At 32.1% G+C, this 18,207-nt stretch overlaps 1 protein-coding gene and 1 long non-coding RNA gene across 2 annotated transcripts; one reads left to right on the top strand and one right to left on the bottom strand.

Annotated features, from left to right (window-relative positions):
* Positions 1 to 311: 311 nt before the first annotated feature.
* Positions 312 to 1,385, bottom strand: LOC122515499. The gene is made up of 2 exons (XR_006303285.1): positions 771 to 1,385; positions 312 to 688 (listed from the first exon to the last, which is right to left on the bottom strand). It is a non-coding gene; the product is annotated as an uncharacterized LOC122515499 (long non-coding RNA).
* A 415-nt stretch (positions 1,386 to 1,800) lies between these two features.
* On the top strand, positions 1,801 to 8,714 carry LOC122515574 (glutamyl aminopeptidase-like). Its single transcript, XM_043632973.1, has 16 exons — positions 1,801 to 2,019; positions 2,234 to 2,496; positions 2,604 to 2,751; positions 2,882 to 3,152; positions 3,749 to 4,017; positions 4,127 to 4,261; positions 4,410 to 4,693; positions 4,766 to 4,854; positions 5,097 to 5,224; positions 5,330 to 5,533; positions 5,999 to 6,078; positions 6,508 to 6,514; positions 6,546 to 6,652; positions 6,726 to 6,839; positions 8,249 to 8,357; positions 8,417 to 8,714. The coding sequence occupies exons 1-16, from the start codon at positions 1,801 to 1,803 to the stop codon at positions 8,573 to 8,575; spliced, it is 2,586 nt and encodes an 861-aa protein (XP_043488908.1). The 3' UTR covers positions 8,576 to 8,714.
* The last annotated feature ends 9,493 nt before the right edge of the window (positions 8,715 to 18,207 follow it).

Genomic DNA, 18,207 nt, shown 5'->3' with positions numbered 1-18,207 from the left:
AACTTGTAAGCAATTAGTCATATATTGAACTGAAGTAATCACATTGCTAATATATGTGATATATTAGGTTAGGAAAAAAGAAATCCATTATTTTTACGTTTATTTCAAGTCAAAAATAATTGATTTTTTTCCCCTAATCTAATATATTATATTATGCATTTGATATATATATATATATATTATTAGTTTTAAATGTTCTCAATAATGATAAAAAATCTTTGTTAATGACATACTTTTTCTTTTAATTTTATTTCTTAAATTACGACGATCATCATATAATATTTATTGTTTTACATAAAAAATATTGAGAATTCTTTCAAAACTTCAAATGTATTCTAAGTGAAAAAAAAATAATCAAAATAAATTCAATGTACACAACAATCAGATATATTTAAAAGTATACACATAAATTATAGTTATTAAGATACTATTTCATGCTCTATTCTTAATTAGTATTTTTTTCACTCGTTGCAATTAACTAATTTCATAGCAGTTAGAACAGATATCCTTTAATTTATGATAGTCATATAGTATATATCATATAAATGTGATAAAAACAATTTAAGTTTTATTTTATAGATATATATTAACCTTTCTTTTTTGATGACTTTTAAAGTGTGGCCGTCACGCCAAAGCTTGGCGCCACCGGCACTCTTACCGTCACGCCTCTGATGGCGAAAACTGATAACTAAGAAAACCCCACGTATATGAATAAGCGTACCTACTACTGCTACGCAGCCAATCATATTCAAGGAAGATGACAACCTAACCTCTGCCATACAGCAGCATGTTGATTGCCAGGCGAGTTTTCAAGAAAATCTCCATTAGGTCCCCTGAGCACTTCTATAAATTAAAACTTACTCGATGCCGGTGTGTAACATGTTGGGTTCACTGTTATTTATTGTAGTAGAAGATTATCACATTTAGAACAATTTATCAAAGAATACTGTATTCTTTGACAGTTTGTACTGTTCTTTGATAGTATTGTACCACAATCGTGTTATATAGCGAGTTCAACTATATTCAAATAATTAAGTTAACGAGGTGAACAATGTTATATGAATATTTCTTTATTAAAAATGTAACAAAAACTGACTTATATAAATCTTACACAAAACTGAACAAGAATCTTTGGACAAAGAGAGGAACACGTGTTCGCGTTGCTGCCGCTGCGTGTGTTTCTTTCTATGGTCGAGAAGGAAGAGAGCCAGTAGCAACGGTTATTCAGGTACATAGGGTTTTTTTTGGTATTCAATTCCGCCGCCAGAAGCGTGACAGTAGAAGCGCCAAACTTTGGTGTGATGGCCACAGTTAAGTATATATTACATGTAAGCTGTACTCCACCTGAGTGATTATATTGTATATATAATATTTTAAAAAGAAAAAAAAAGATTCTTACCCTCTACCCCATTTGTCATATAATATATATAATCAAAATATATATAATATATTAAATATTATTAAAATATAATGTATATAAAGTATAGAATATGTTTTGTTTTAATATACATATACAAATTATTTAAACACTAATATTTTTGTAAATAAATAAATATATTCTCATGGTGTAAAACATCCTTAGATTTGTTAGTCGATAACAATAAATCAACTTGATAACTTTTTCTGAATAACCTATTTCATTCGAATTAATTATCGTTAGTAATATAAGATATAAAACCTCGTAGATGATATTGAAATAAACAAAAGCGTTACTTTCAAATATCGATCATGTTTAATCGATCAAACATCATCAATTCCTTAAGATAGTAGTATAAAGAAAGTTTTGTTTCTACAATCGTAATGATAAATAAACGATACCTTTTTTTATTTTTAATAACCTTCAAGATAATACTAAGTCGAGAAAAAATATTCAATAAAAATGAAAATGAATTGAAACACGTGGACAATGGTCGTTTGTCCAAAGATATTGTACCAAAAAAATATATCATAGCTGCATCACCAGATTTTATTGAGGACAGATTTTATGGTGCTATACAAATTGATTTACGAATAATGAAGGTAACATTTCGATCTTTTACATTTCGATTAATTGAATCGAATTGTCACTTTCAATATGTCTGACTCAAACTCTTCTTTCCCGCATTTTTTGAAATTAACATTTATATAACTTTATATTTAAAAAATGTAACTATTACATCGACTAAATTATATAAAAGTAATCGAATTGTGTTACTTTCAATACATTTGACCTCTTTCCATTCCTGTTTTCTAGATTAAAAATTTTATAGCATTGCATTCAAAGAATTTAACTATTATTTCAACTAAATTGTATAAAATTGATCAGCCTTATAACGAAATTTCAATCGATGCTATTTATCCTATCGAAGAGTATGAAATGATAGTGATCGAAACTACAAATCCTTTATCACCTGATAATTATATTTTGAGAATGAATTACAGTGGTACATTAAATAATAAAATTAATGGCTTTTATTTGAGCAGTTACATGGTGAATTCTGAAAATGATCGTATCAGGTGATTTCAATGATTTTTATATTTCTTTTTTTTTTTGTATAGTTAACATTTTATAATATTCTTCTTTCTTCGTTTTTTGTTTCGTTGCCGGTTTATTTATCTCACAGAAAATTAGCGGTCACACAATTCGAGCCAACTTATGCAAGAAGAGCTTTTCCTTGTTTCGATGAGCCATCTTTTAAGTCTATTTTTCATATTCGCATCGTTCACGATGGAAAATCAAATTATCATGCTTTATCTAACATGCCAAGTATTGTAAGTAAAAAATTATATCAGTTGGACGTTCTATTCTTATTTTATAAAGTTTATAAAATATTAAAAATCTACAATATACAAAAGTTAGATATAAAAGAGATATAATTCTTTTCTCGAAATTTATTTCTAGAAAGTCGATAAAGCAGATGATAAAAATGATTTGATGATAACTATTTTTGCTCCAACTCAACCGATGTCGACATACTTGGTGGCTTTTCTGATAAGTGATTTCGAATGTTTAACTTCAAGCGCAGATTCTTTAAATGGAACTAGAATACCACTGAGTGTTTGCGTTAGATCGGATTACAAAAATAAAGTTCAATTTGCTTTGAATATTGCTGCACAAGCTATCGAATATTATTCGAATATTTTGAACATTGATTATGCTCTACCAAAATTAGGTATAGCATTAGTTAATTGAACAATGTAATTCATATTAATATATATTTTCTTTCAAAACATTTTATATATAGAGAACTAATTTTTTTTTTTATGAAAAAATGTTTCCATCGATAAGTGGCGTTGGTGATTCCATTATCGGCTAAGTATAAAGTGTTGCATATTTTCAGGCGTTAATTAAATACGAAAATTTAAGAATACATAATACTGACAAAAAAAAAAAGAAGAATTTTTCGATATCGTAATTAATTTTAAAAATATTCCTTGGCTGAATTATTCTCGACACTGTAGTCGTGGCAATAATTTATATTAATTATGCGTTTGGAAGCTTAATATTAATAATAGTTATTCATTTTCTCTATTTTTACTCTCTTATAATATTATTAATACATAATATTATTTCAAAATTCAATATTAGTACTGTTTGATTTTATACCAGTATCCTTTTTATTACATTATAACAGTAATAATAAAGAATCATAAAAAATATATATATAACACTTAAATTACTTTGATAATAATCAACTCACGCATTATATATATGTATTATATAATAAAATGCATACGTATTAAAAGATAATTGATGAAAATTTTGCAGATCTCGTTGGAATACCGGATTTTGCAGCTGGTGCAATGGAAAATTGGGGTTTGGTAACGTTTCGTGAAACCGAATTGTTATACAGCGAGGAACATAGTTCCTGTGAAAATATAAAAAGCGTTGCTCTCACGGTTACCCATGAATTAGCACACATGTGGTTTGGAAATTTAGTTACTATGAAATGGTGGAACGATCTTTGGCTCAACGAAGGCTTCGCAACATACATGGAACATGTTGCAGTCGATTTTATTTTTCCCGATTGGTATCAGGTCTTGTATATTATCAAATTAAAAAACAAAACTACGTGAACAAAATTGTAAATAATTGAATTATTAATTATTAATTGTAGTTTAATTATGATGGTTTTTTTTTTTTTAGATGCAAACATTTCCAGTGAATACCAAATATACGTCAATGATCTACGACATGAAAAAAAACGCACATCCAATAATAAATTATTTGGAAGCTTCCGACGAGATAGGTCAAATGTTTGATCGTATTTCTTATCAAAAAGTACGCTAACATTTTATATATATTGTCTCCTATTATATAATTAATAACATTATTTATTTTTTATTTACAATGTCGTAATATTTGCCAATATCTATTTCTAAACAAAATATACTTTGCATAATATTTGTTTTTTTTTTTTCTCAATTAGAGTGCTGCAGTGATCAACATGTTAGAAAACGCAATGGGAAACGTTAAATTCATTACTGGAATTAGAAATTATTTACAAAAGTATCAATTTTCTAATGCTGAATCGAAAGAACTTTTTGAACTTTTTAACGAGGAAAATCACAATTTCGTTAACCTAATCGATGTTTTAAACCGATGGACGAGATTAACTGGATTTCCTGTTGTTAATGTACAACAGAAAAACAAATTAATCAAATTATCTCAGCAACGATACGTTATTGATAAAACACAAGATGATTCATTCAAGTAAGTAAGATAAACGATGATTTTCATTTTTATCAATCATTGTTCCATATAATAGTTTATTTGCAATAATAGGGAAAGCTGGGATATTCCTTTAAAATACATAACCAGTCGACAAGAAGATGGTATCAAGTTTGCTTGGTTCCCAGCAAATTATTCTTGCGGTAAGTTTTTAATTTTCTTTTTCTTTCCGATTTAACAATATGCAATTTCTCGATTCCATTTTAATTGATCCAAACAATTTTCAAATCAATAAATAGTGTCCGGCTTCAACAAAGTTGACCTTAAGATTTATCACTAAATAAACAAAATAATAAATCTCATAACATTTGGATCGATTAAAATGATTGATTCATACTAAAAATGTATTGATAAAAACTAACAATCCTTTTTAATATACGTGCAGTTGAATTGGTCCTAGAAAAACCAATAAATTGGGTTAAATTGAATCATAATTCGGTTGGTTATTATATTGTTAATTACACAAAGGATAATTGGAAAATGTTCACTAATTTGTTATTGACAGATATTCAAGTAAAGTTTACGCACACATGCACTCTAATAATTCTATTGATTTAAATATATTAATTAATAACAAGAATATGCTTTAATAATTTGTTTTCATAATCTGATGAATAGGTTCTGGATCCAATAAATCGTGCCGATTTGTTGCACGATGCATTTATTTTAGGTGATAATAAAGATCTGTCTTATGATATTGTTTTAAACATGACCACTTATCTAAAAAACGAAAATACTGTTCAACCTTGGATAGTTGCTGGTCAATGGATCAATCGAGTTAACAAATTACTTCATTCAACTAATTTGCATCGTCCATTTCAAGTACAATTCTATTTATTCAATTTTATTATATATTACATAATTTTTTGTAATAATAATATAATAACAATAATACATATTGTAATATATATTGTAATATACAACAATATATTGTAATTACAATATATATTACAATAATTATTTGTAAGTCGAAAAGTTTAAAGTCTGACATACAAATAATTTTTCTTTTTTATCTAGCTTACTTTTTTATTTTTCGACATGATCTCAAAACTTTTAGAAAAGACTATTCATCAACCCGTCCTGTTAAACGTATAATAAAAATTGAAAAGGGGGATATTGACCGTTTTATTTTTATTTTTCTTATTTTTGTTCTCACCGTTATAACAAATATTTATGTAAAATTATGCGATTTAATTTTTCTTTGGCATTTCATATAAAAAAATATAATTTCTTTGTTAATATTATTATTATTGACATCTAATTAATAAGATAACGCATTTATTATAGTACTACATACAACGTTTGATTGGAAAAATGTATCAACAAGTGGGATGGAACGTGAGCGAGAAAGAGGAATTACCACAAAGGTAGAAAATCGATACAAAATTTAATGGTATTATTATTTCTCTTATATTTGATCGCGTACGAGAAATCTTCCTAATCTCACGATCGATTTTTCGAGAGAATTACGGGTAGTTATACTGAAGATAGCATGCGGTGTACAATTCGATCATTGCTTGGACACAGCTACTGTGAAGCTTCAAAAATTTGTTGAAAGTAATGGCACACAAAAATTACATCCTGATGTTCGTTCTGTCGTTTATTCTTTTGGTTAGTTATCTTAAAGAAATATACACAAAAATTTTACTTTAATACATGTATTAAATAAGCCCATAATTCATACGCTTGTGATATCTGTTATTTATTTAAAAAAATAACCCACGAACTTATTGGCCACAAATATATTTTTCTAATTGAAATAATTCATATATTTATTTATTTATTTATTTATCAAGGTCTCTTTGTGCCAAGTGATGCAGCTGAATCAATATTTGACAAAATGTGGGAATTCTTTTTAAGGGAAACAGACGTACAAGAGAAAAAAAGACTCTTAATAAGATTAGCAGCTGTTAAAAACAAAGATATTCTCGCTAAGTATGTGTGTGCTATTTATTTATAAATAAAATTAAACAATAATTATATATATCAAATTATCTCGATGTGTATTTTGTAGATATCTCCAAAAGATACAAGATACGAAAGTAGTTCGTAGACAAGATTTTTTTGAAATTATCAGTAATATCGCTCTAAATCCAATGGGTCTTGATATAGTCTGGGATTTTTTTAAGTAAAATATATCATTTATTATAAAAAAATATATTTTTAACATCAAAATTATATATATAAATTTTATATATTAGGAGTACAAATAAGTTTCCGTAGTTTTGAGAGAGATAGCATTGCACGAGGTTTACGTTAGAATTCGCAGATGATAACCGGCTTGAAAATTAGGTTACTTCTTTAATTTAAAAAAATCTGCAGCTGAGGCTCATCGATTGCTCGTAGAAGCATAAAATGAGGCTGCCTTGAGTGAGAGAGCATGTTATGAGTGGTTTCAAAAGTTTAAAAAAGGTGGTTTCGACGTAAAAGACAAAGATCGCAGTGGAAGGCCAAAAATTTACGAGGATGCAGAATTGGTGAAATTATTGGAGGAAGATTCGTCTCAAACGCAAAAAGAACTTGCACTTACTTTACAAGTCACTCAGCAAGCAGTTTCACATCGTTTAAAATTGTTAGGAATGATTCATAAACAAGGTAATTGGGTTCCATACGAATTAAAGCCGAGAGATGTTGAACGCCGATTATGTATGAGTGAAATGCTGCTAGCTAGACACAAAAAAAAAGGTTTTTCACATCGAATCGTCACTGGTGATGAGAAGTGGATACATTATGATAATCCAAAAAGAAGAAAATCATGGGGACTACCTGGCCACGCGTCAATATCCACAGCAAAACTGAATATTTATGGAAAAAAACTCATGCTGTGTATTTGGTGGGATCAGCTGGGTGTGGTGTATTACGAGTTGCTTAATCCAAGCGAAACAATCACTGGAACTTTCTACCGAACACAATTGATGAGATTGAGCCGAGCTCTGAAGGAAAAACGCCCTCAATACTACTCCAGACACGACAAAATTATTCTTCTACATGATAATGCTCGTCCGCATGTAGCGGTTCCGGTGAAAAACTATTTGAAAACACTTGATTGGGAAGTACTACCCCACCTGCCGTATTCACCAGACATTGCGCCGTCCGACTATCATCTGTTCCGGTCAATGGCACATGCTCTGTTGAAGCAGCCGTTCACATCATACGAAGATACCAAAAATTGGGTTGATTCGTGGATAGCCTCAAAAGATAATTAGTTCTTCAGACATGGAATCCGAACGCTGCCTTAAAGATGGGAAAAAGTAGTTGCTAATGATGGACAATACTTCGATTAAATTTAAACTACCGTTCTTTCGCAATAAATATTATTTTTTTGACAAAAAACTGCGGAAACTTATTTGTACTCCTAATATTAAATTTAATTATTTGTACTCCTAATATATAAATTTAAAAAAAAGATATAATTAGCATGAAGATTATATAAAAATTGTACATATAAAGAAAAAATAAATATAATTAGTCACACGATTAACACAAATCTTAAATATGAGTAAAAACAAAATATGAAATATACAATTTTCTTTATAGAAACCATTGGGAAAACTTAATTGAAAAATTCGCACTAAACGATCATGCTGTGGATGCAGTTATTGGAGCAACTATCTCTTTATTTAAAGATGAACAGAAATTGAAAGAAGTATTTTCTTTAATGATTCGATTAAAAATTGGATCTATTTTTATCTAATACATTAATTACAGGTTGAAGATTTTTTCAATAAATATCCAAATACTGGGCCAAGTACGCACACAAAAAAAAATGTGATCGAAGATATCAAAAGTAACATCAAATGGTTAAATGCAAACTTATGGCAATTTGAACAATGGTTGAACGAAGTTGGAGTCTATCTCCCATAGAGCTTTTATTATAATATATAATTATATATACGTAGGTAGAACAAAGTTTTAAGCCAATTCTTTTCTATGTTTTGAAATTACGTCGAAAAATAAAAGTAAGTTTGATAAAAAAAACTGTTTTAATGTTAGGCTTAAAAATTTTCAATCCACCATCGTACATTTTTTATCATTCGTTGGCTTAATTTTTCTTTTAAACAATGCTTTATATTTTCTGAATGTATGTAGATGGATTGAAAAGTTCTGAGCCTCGCATAGAAATAAATTTTTTATCACTCTTTTATTTAAACAAACAAAAATTAATAAATCTTTTTTGTTGAGGGTCAAATGTTTCAACCTACTTTCGTTTATGTACAATCCTTATATTATAAAAAAAAATATATTTTATATACAATTTAAGCCCGGGAAAAGGAGAAAGGTTGTTGGATCAGGTTAGCTCCCTACCCAACGTAAAAAAAAATTGCGGCTCATAGAAACGACACTCTGCCTCGGAATAGGACTGATCCACAGATGACGACCCATGCAAGGAAAAGGACAACGAAAAGGACAACAACAGAAGAATCGTCAGAATTGCACGGGATACGTCACCGATTGGCCGCAGAAGTACGGGGCGCCCACGAAAACGATGGTGCGACAATTTAACAGTGCAATAGGCAGAGAAACGTCGTTACGGAACAGGCAACTTGCCTAAACTAAAGAATGAAGAAGAAGAAGATATATATATATATATTATATCTTCTTCTTTTTCTTATTATTATTAGGACTTCGTCCTGTCTAGCTAATTAATTTAAACAAAAAAAAAACAATTTAATGAACGATATAGTCGCCGTTTTTTTAAACTACTTGTGCCCAACTCTCAGGTAGCATCTTAATCTCTCTATTGTAAAATTCTTGTGATTTTGTTTCAAAAAATTCAGTCATGCTGTTTTTGAGGCACTCTTCATTATTGAAATGTTTTCCAAGAAGAAAATTTTGCAAGGAACGAAAGTAATGATAATCGGACGGGGCAATATCTGAAGAATATGCAGATTGTGGGAGAACATCCCATCCCAACTGACGTAGTTTTTCCACCGTGATTCTTTCAGTATGCGGTCGTGCGTTAACGTGATGAAGAATTACGCCCTTCCGATTAATCAGCGCTGGTCCTTTTTCCCTCAAAGCTGGGTCTAACCTTTCCAATCGTGCACTATACACTTCGCTTGTAATGGTTTGGTTGGTTGATAAGAGTTCATAATGAAGAATTCCTAAATTTCACCAAACACATAACATCACCTTTTTCGTATGCAAGTCAGGTTTTGGCGTGGACTGCGGCGCTTCGCTTTTGTCCAATCATTGTGGCCGTCTCTTCAGATTAACATAAAGCACCCATTTTTTATCTTTGTAACAACTTGCTCTAAAAACGGCAATCGGTTTTGACGAGAGAAGAGCGAACTGCACTCTGTGAACTGTGTTGAAGAAACGACACTAATTATTACTAGACCTAATACTTCATTTTTTGGGCCGTTTTCTATTAATTCTTCTTTGATCGATTGATTCTTCATTATCTGATGATGGTGGATCAAATACATCACTGGTGTTCACATCACTCATTGAATCGCTTGATTCATAATCTTTTATTTCATTTTTTTCCTTCTAAAATATTCTTCAATATTATTTGCCACTTTTTAGGGTGTCACAAACAAAAAATAATCAAATCAATTATATACGGCACTATTGTTGTTGATACGAGTACTATCCTAACCCGTGATCTTCGCTCAGCAGCCTCACTTTTCGCATGTTTCTAACTGCTACAATTTATGCGTTGTCTATGCGACACAACAATTGTTATTAACCCTTTCCCTTACGATCGAATTTCCAACTGTGCGGCCTTAAAGCGACACCAGTCGGTCGCGCGCAGGGACATAAACACAAGCTTGGCTCAGCGTTCGAAACAATACTAATCTCAAACTTCCTATGATTTGTATATACACGTGCGCGGTACAATTAACTTTGCAAGATGTTTGATAAATAATTACGGTTAGTTGGTTATTAAACAAAAAAAGACTTATTGTTGCAAATTGAATAATCCATTATTAATAACTGAAGAAACTGAACGTCGCATCTCTGGAATTTCTCTGTGACCTATTATATTCATGTGGGATTGGAAAAAATGTAAGCAAGAAACATGAAGATATGAATATTCGAAAACGATCGTTGCTAAATATATACGTAGTTCGAATAAGTAAAGTTATTTTTCGGTTGCGTAGAGATATAAGAAATATCGTCCTTTATTACACAGTAACAGAGTATAAGGGTGAAGAAGGAAAAGAATCAAGGTAGAGAGTAAGAATATCAGAGTAAGAAAGTGTAAAACTAGAGTTACGAAAATATTCCTACATTCATATTTGGAACGGCCGCCCAGACAATATTCTGAAATGTTTTGTTTTTTTCGCCCGGTAGACTTGCGACGCCTCCGAGGCGTCTTATTCATTTTTGGTCCCAAAACCTTGCGACGCCTCTGAGGCGTCTTATTCGTTTTTGATCCCAAAACCTTGCGACGTCTCTGAGGCGTCTTATTCGTTTTTGATCCCAAAACCTTGCGACGCCTCTGAGGCGTCTTATTCGTTTTTGGTCCGATAGCCTTGTGACGCCTCTGAGACGTCTTTGTAAGCTAAAGGGTTAATAAATAATTACGGTTAGTTGATTATTAAACAAAAAAAGACTTATTGTTGCAAATTGAATAATTCATTATTAATAACTGAAGAAACTGAACGTCGCGTCTCTGGAATTTCTCTGTGACCTATTATATTCATGTGGGATTGGAAAAAATGTAAGCAAGAAACATGAAGATATGAATATTCGAAAACGATCGTTGCTAAATATATACGTAGTTCGAATAAGTAAAGTTATTTTTCGGTTGGGTAGAGATATAAGAAATATCGTCCTTTATTACACAGTAACAGAGTATAAGAGTGAAGAGGGAAAAGAATCAAGGTAGAGAGTAAGAATATCAGAGTAAGAAAGTGTAAAACTAGAGTTACGAAAAATATTCCTACATTCATATTTGGAACGGCCGCCCAAACAATATTCTGAAATGTTTTGTTTTTTTCGCCCGGTAGACTTGCGACGCCTCTGAGGCGTCTTATTCATTTTTGGTCCCAAAACCTTGCGACGCCTCTGAGGCGTCTTATTCGTTTTTGATCCCAAAACCTTGCGACGTCTCTGAGGCGTCTTATTCGTTTTTGATCCCAAAACCTTGCGACGCCTCTGAGGCGTCTTATTCGTTTTTGGTCCGATAGCCTTGTGACGCCTCTGAGACGTCTTTGTAAGCTAAAGGGTTAATAAATAATTACGGTTAGTTGATTATTAAACAAAAAAAGACTTATTGTTGCAAATTGAATAATTCATTATTAATAACTGAAGAAACTGAACGTCGCGTCTCTGGAATTTCTCTGTGACCTATTATATTCATGTGGGATTGGAAAAAATGTAAGCAAGAAACATGAAGATATGAATATTCGAAAACGATCGTTGCTAAATATATACGTAGTTCGAATAAGTAAAGTTATTTTTCGGTTGGGTAGAGATATAAGAAATATCGTCCTTTATTACACAGTAACAGAGTATAAGAGTGAAGAGGGAAAAGAATCAAGGTAGAGAGTAAGAATATCAGAGTAAGAAAGTGTAAAACTAGAGTTACGAAAAATATTCCTACATTCATATTTGGAACGGCCGCCCAAACAATATTCTGAAATGTTTTGTTTTTTTCGCCCGGTAGACTTGCGACGCCTCTGAGGCGTCTTATTCATTTTTGGTCCCAAAACCTTGCGACGCCTCTGAGGCGTCTTATTCGTTTTTGATCCCAAAACCTTGCGACGTTTCTGAGGCGTCTTATTCGTTTTTGATCCCAAAACCTTGCGACGCCTCTGAGGCGTCTTATTCGTTTTTGATCCCAAAACCTTGCGACGCCTCTGAGGCGTCTTATTCGTTTTTGGTCCGATAGCCTTGTGACGCCTCTGAGACGTCTTTGTAAGCTAAAGGGTTAATAAATAATTACGGTTAGTTTATTATTAAACAAAAAAAGACTTATTGTTGCAAATTGAATAATTCATTATTAATAACTGAAGAAACTGAACGTCGCGTCTCTGGAATTTCTCTGTGACCTATTATATTCATGTGGGATTGGAAAAAATGTAAGCAAGAAACATGAAGATATGAATATTCGAAAACGATCGTTGCTAAATATATACGTAGTTCGAATAAGTAAAGTTATTTTTCGGTTGGGTAGAGATATAAGAAATATCGTCCTTTATTACACAGTAACAGAGTATAAGGGTGAAGAGGGAAAAGAATCAAGGTAGAGAGTAAGAATATCAGAGTAAGAAAGTGTAAAACTAGAGTTACGAAAAATACTTTTACATTCATATTTGGAACGGCCGCCCAAACAATATTCTGAAATGTTTTGTTTTTTACGCCCGGTAGACTTACGATGAGGCGTCTTATTCATTTTTGGTCCCAAAACCTTGCGACGCCTCTGAGGCGTTTTATTCGTTTTTTGTCCGATAACCTTGTGACGCCTCTGAGACGTCTTTGTAAGCTAAAGGGTTAAATGCTATTCTACTACGAGACCTTCTAGCGATTACATCAAAGAGAACTACACTCCTGAGCAACTATTACACCAGCGGGACAAGGGAACAAAGAAGAAGGCACGTGGCCAGAATTATATTCTGCTTTTGGAATACCATCATCATCGATAGTTGCCGATAGGTAAGCCAGCGACACATCATCATCAACTGTATTCCAACCAGGGTTTTTATGCCGAAAGGCTTTTCCCTGCAACGAGCCAAATAAATCGTACTTATTAGTACTGACTGGGCTCAAATATATATTCTAATTTATTTTCACCTACTCTCATTCCACATAAATGAACGATTCCCCACATCCACGTATAAGTGCAGTTAAAACGACAAGAAAACAACCGGTGTACCGATACAAGGTGTCCATCGTTCAACAACAGGTGATCAATCAATTTACTGATGAAGAGAGCGAGTAATTTTCCACTACGATAAGAAGAATCCAATAAAACTGTAGTCATAAAAGATTTAGGAAGACACCGGTGATATTGTTCCGTTCTCACACTGGAAGGAAACCATGTACAATAATATTCTGTCAAAAGAATTGAAGAAGAAATGCATCCTGATTATTACAAATATAAATACAAATAAGAATCAAGTTATATTAAGAATTCTATTATTGTACAAATTGTATTACCAAGCCTCGTACCAGGTAATGAAAGATATTACTGTAAATCAACTTCCTAGAAAATATTAAAGACTTGTATCATCGAATTTCTTTTTCGTAGAGACGCCATGTGAATCAATTTGAAAATATAATGCAGCAGTAGTGTAAAGGATCTTTTAAATAACAAAAAAATTACCATGTATTAGAAAGAAACCAATATTATAATAATTTCTTAAGAAATATTTATTCAAGGTATTAAAGATCTTATTCTTTTTGCATAGGTGTTCAATCAATGTACTGGAAAAGAGAGCGTATGATTTTTCACTACGATAAGAAGAATCCAATAACACTGTAATCATGAAAAATTTAGGAAGACACCGGTGAAATTGTTCTGTTCTCACATTGGAAGGAAACCATGTATAATAATATTCTATAAAAAGAACGAAAGGAGGAATCCATCCTGATTATTGCAAATATAAAGACAAGTAAGAATCAAGTTATATTAAGAATTCTATTCTTGTACAATTTGTATTACCAAGCCTCGTACCAGGTAATGGTAGATATTATTAAAATCGAATTACTAGAAAATATTCAAGACTTGTATCAACGAATTTCTTTTTCGTAGAGATGCCATGTGAATCATTTTGCAAATAGATTGCAGCAGCAGTGTAAAGGATCTTTTAAATAACAAACAAAATTACACTGTATTGGGAAGAAACCAATATTATAATAATTTCTTAAAAAATATTTATTCAAAGTATTAAAGATCTTATTCTTTTTGCATAGGTGTTCAATCAATGTACTGGAAAAGAGAGCGTATGATTTTTCACTACGATAAGAAGAATCCAATAACACTGTAATCATGAAAGATTTAGGAAGACACCGGTGAAATTGTTCCGTTCTCACACTGGAAGGAAACCATGTACAATAATATTCTATCGAAAGAATTGAAGAAAGAATGCATCCTGATTATTACGAATTTAAAAGACAAATAGGAATCATATTATATTCTGAATTCTTTTCTTGTATAAATTGTATTGCCAAGCCTCGTACCAGGTAAAGAAAGATATTACTGTCAATCGACTTACTAGAAAATATTCAAGACTTGTATCAACGAATTTCTTTTTCGTAGAGATGCTATGGGAATCATTTTGCAAATAGATTGCAGCAGGAGTGTAGTTCTCTTTGATGTAATCGCTAGAAGGTCTCGTAGTAGAATAGCATTTAACCCTTTAGCTTACAAAGACGTCTCAGAGGCGTCACAAGGTTATCGGACAAAAAACGAATAAGACGCCTCAGAGGCGTCGCAAGGTTTTGGGACCAAAAATGAATAAGACGCCTCAGAGGCGTCGCAAGTCTACCGGGCGAAAAAAACAAAACATTTCAGAATATTGTCTTCACCCTTATACTCTGTTACTGTGTAATAAAGGACGATATTTCTTATATCTCTACTCAACCGAAAAATAACTTTACTTATTCTAACTACGAATATATTTATCAACGATCGTTTTCGAATATTCATATCTTCATGTTTCTTGCTTACATTCTTTCCAATCCCACATGAATATAATAGGTCACAGAGAAATTCCAGAGACGCGACGTTCAGTTTCTTCAGTTATTAATAATGGATTATTCAATTTGCAACAATAAGTCTTTTTTTGTTTAATAACCAACTAACCGTAATTATTTATCAAACATCTTGCAAAGTTAATTGTACCGCGCATGTGTATATACAAATCATAGGAAGTTTGAGATTAGTATAATTTCGAACGCTGAGCCAAGCTTGTGTTTATGTCCCTGCGCGCGACCGACTGGTGTCGCTTTAAGCCTGCACAGTTGGAAATTCGATCGTAAGGGAAAGGGTTAAGAATAAAGAGAAAAGAGTATTAACGAATGTGCGAAAGAGTATCGACGAGTAAAATAAGAGTTAGAAGAATAGATTAAGAGTTAAAAGAGTATTGTATGAGATAATAAAGTAAGTCAGAGAACCTGTAGCCCAAGCACCACGAACAACGGATGATCTTCTCCGATCCTTCGTGAGCATTACGTTGTGGGAGAGGACCACATCCGAGACACAGAGAAGAAGCGGTGGGAGAACCATTGCCGCCAGTAGCTTTGGAGAGGAGCGTCAGGAGGAACGCAGCACACGGGCAGAGGCGACAACACCTGAGGTACAATGGCGTAGACGTTGTTGTTTCAATTGTGGTGAGGCAAATCATAACCCTCGAAGCAGTAGTTTCATCCCACACATACATATTAACTTTATTGTCGTGAAAATTATGAAATCCATCGTTTAAAACATACATTATCGCTTATAATATGCGATTGAGACAAATAATTTGGGGTAGGGTAAGACTTTTTGTCAATCAAAAGAAAAGGTAAAGTATTTATCGGGATTTTTGGATGCCAGAATTTTATCTTCTTGTAACGCTTTTCTTGCTTATTCTGCATCTTTCAAGTGAACGTCATGTCTTTGTACAAGAATCGATTTTTCTTCGTCATCGATTGTTGCCGTAATTTTCATGACCAAGAAATCGCATCTTTCACAGGTATTTTTACGTGGCAAATGGAAATGTAATTTGAAATCTCGTTTAAAGATTTTCCTGTATGTCCATTGATTAACTGAACTCAAGTTATTTTTCTAACATTTTTCTTATGTTTAATTCAGAATTCAAAAAAATCCGTTCTGAATTTTAGGATCGAGTATAATGACTTTCAAATGCCGGAAAGTTTTTTATGTGTTCTATTACTGTATTTGTCATTAATTCACTAGTTCTTTTACAAAAGCCATCCATTTTTCCACACATGTCTTTCGGAATATTTTCATGCGCTTATAGATCAATTCGTCCAGTAAATATTTTGAAAGTATAATGAAAAACTGCTTACGTACTAAAATGTTTGCACCAGAAGTGACTGAGTAAAATTTATAAGCATATGCCATCAAAGTGCCCGAATAATTTCTTGACCTTCTTCTGTTTACAGTTTTATCTTGAACATTATAATAGAGAACTACGTTTTGCTTATTAAAATCATCTATATTCTAGAACTTATCGAATATTGCTTTACGTTGTAATTCATTAACATGTTCTATACATTTCTTCGAGCAGTAACAATTTTTGGATTCAAATTTTTTTGTTGAAATGAATTTTCCCCTTTTTGTACAGTACTTTTGTCCGCCATTTCGCTTAATTTTGTTTGTTCGTTGCATATATTTTCCTTTATTTTCTTTTGCAGAATCTAAGTTCTCAGTAATAATAACCTCATCTGATAAAGATTTTACCTTTATAATTCTTTATCTCTTTTTACGTTTCATTAATTTGTTTTTCATAGTGGAATTATCTTCATTTTATTCCGATTTTATTTCCGATTTTAAGATTATTCTTTTGTTTATATTCATGGGCTTTATTTCTATGTGAATTTATTTAAAATTAAATCGTTAATATCTTCTTCTTCTTCTTCTTTCTTTAGTTTAGGCAAATTGCCTGTTTCGTAAAAGACGTTTTTCTGCCTATTGCACTGTTAAATTGTCTCACCATCGTTTTCGTGGGCGTCCCGTGCTTCTGCGGCCTACAGGTGACTTATCCCGTGCAATTCTGACAATTCTTCCGTTGTCCATTCTGTTAATATGTTCGTTCCATTCTTTTTTCTTTTTAGTATCCATTCGTTGATGTTTTCCACTTTGCATGTTCTTCTTATATCTTCACTTCGTTAATATAAATGAGAATATTAATATATTCATAAAAATTATATTTATTCAAAGACAAGAAGTACACACTTAACATAGGCACAGTCCTTAGGACGAACCTAACGAACGAACCAATATTTATGCGATTGTATCTAGCTTCCTTTATTTTGTTATTTTGTATCTACCCCTGTATTTCTCTATAAGCTCTCCTCAATAAGCGCATCTACGTCTATCTCTTATTATCTCAAACGCTATATTCTTAACTGGCTGTACCCTGTTCCTATTGAGGAAGTCCTCTTTCTCCTTACTGTTTTTGGTTTTACCAATTCTCTTCTCTTTCTCCTTCAAACTCTCTTCGACCAGTGTCCTACCTTTCGCTTTCCTTACTCCCTCTTCGAATCTTAACGCACGTTTTCCAGCTCCTGTTTCTCTTCGAGAATTATATACCCTGGCGTGCAATAAGCCAAACCCAAACACCAGCGGATGTACTTCAGCTGTACTTTTTCTAATTCAGCTCTTTCTGCCCAACCAAAGAGATCTGCTCCATGGAGCATCATTTCTTTAATGGGGCTATCAAACATCATTATTCTTCTTTTGAAATCGTCCTTGACTTTCTTTCCCCGATGCTGCAGACTTGTCTTACCACTACATTTGCTCTTTTCGCTCTTTCTTTCACGTAGCTCGTCAGGTTCCCGTTCCCCTGTAAGTGTACCTCTAAATATTAGGGGGA

Source organism: Polistes fuscatus, unplaced genomic scaffold (assembly GCF_010416935.1).
Source record: "Polistes fuscatus isolate 324 unplaced genomic scaffold, CU_Pfus_HIC Scaffold18, whole genome shotgun sequence".
NCBI classification, from domain to species: domain Eukaryota; kingdom Metazoa; phylum Arthropoda; class Insecta; order Hymenoptera; family Vespidae; genus Polistes; species Polistes fuscatus.
This window is presented reverse-complemented; position numbering and strand designations above follow the sequence as displayed.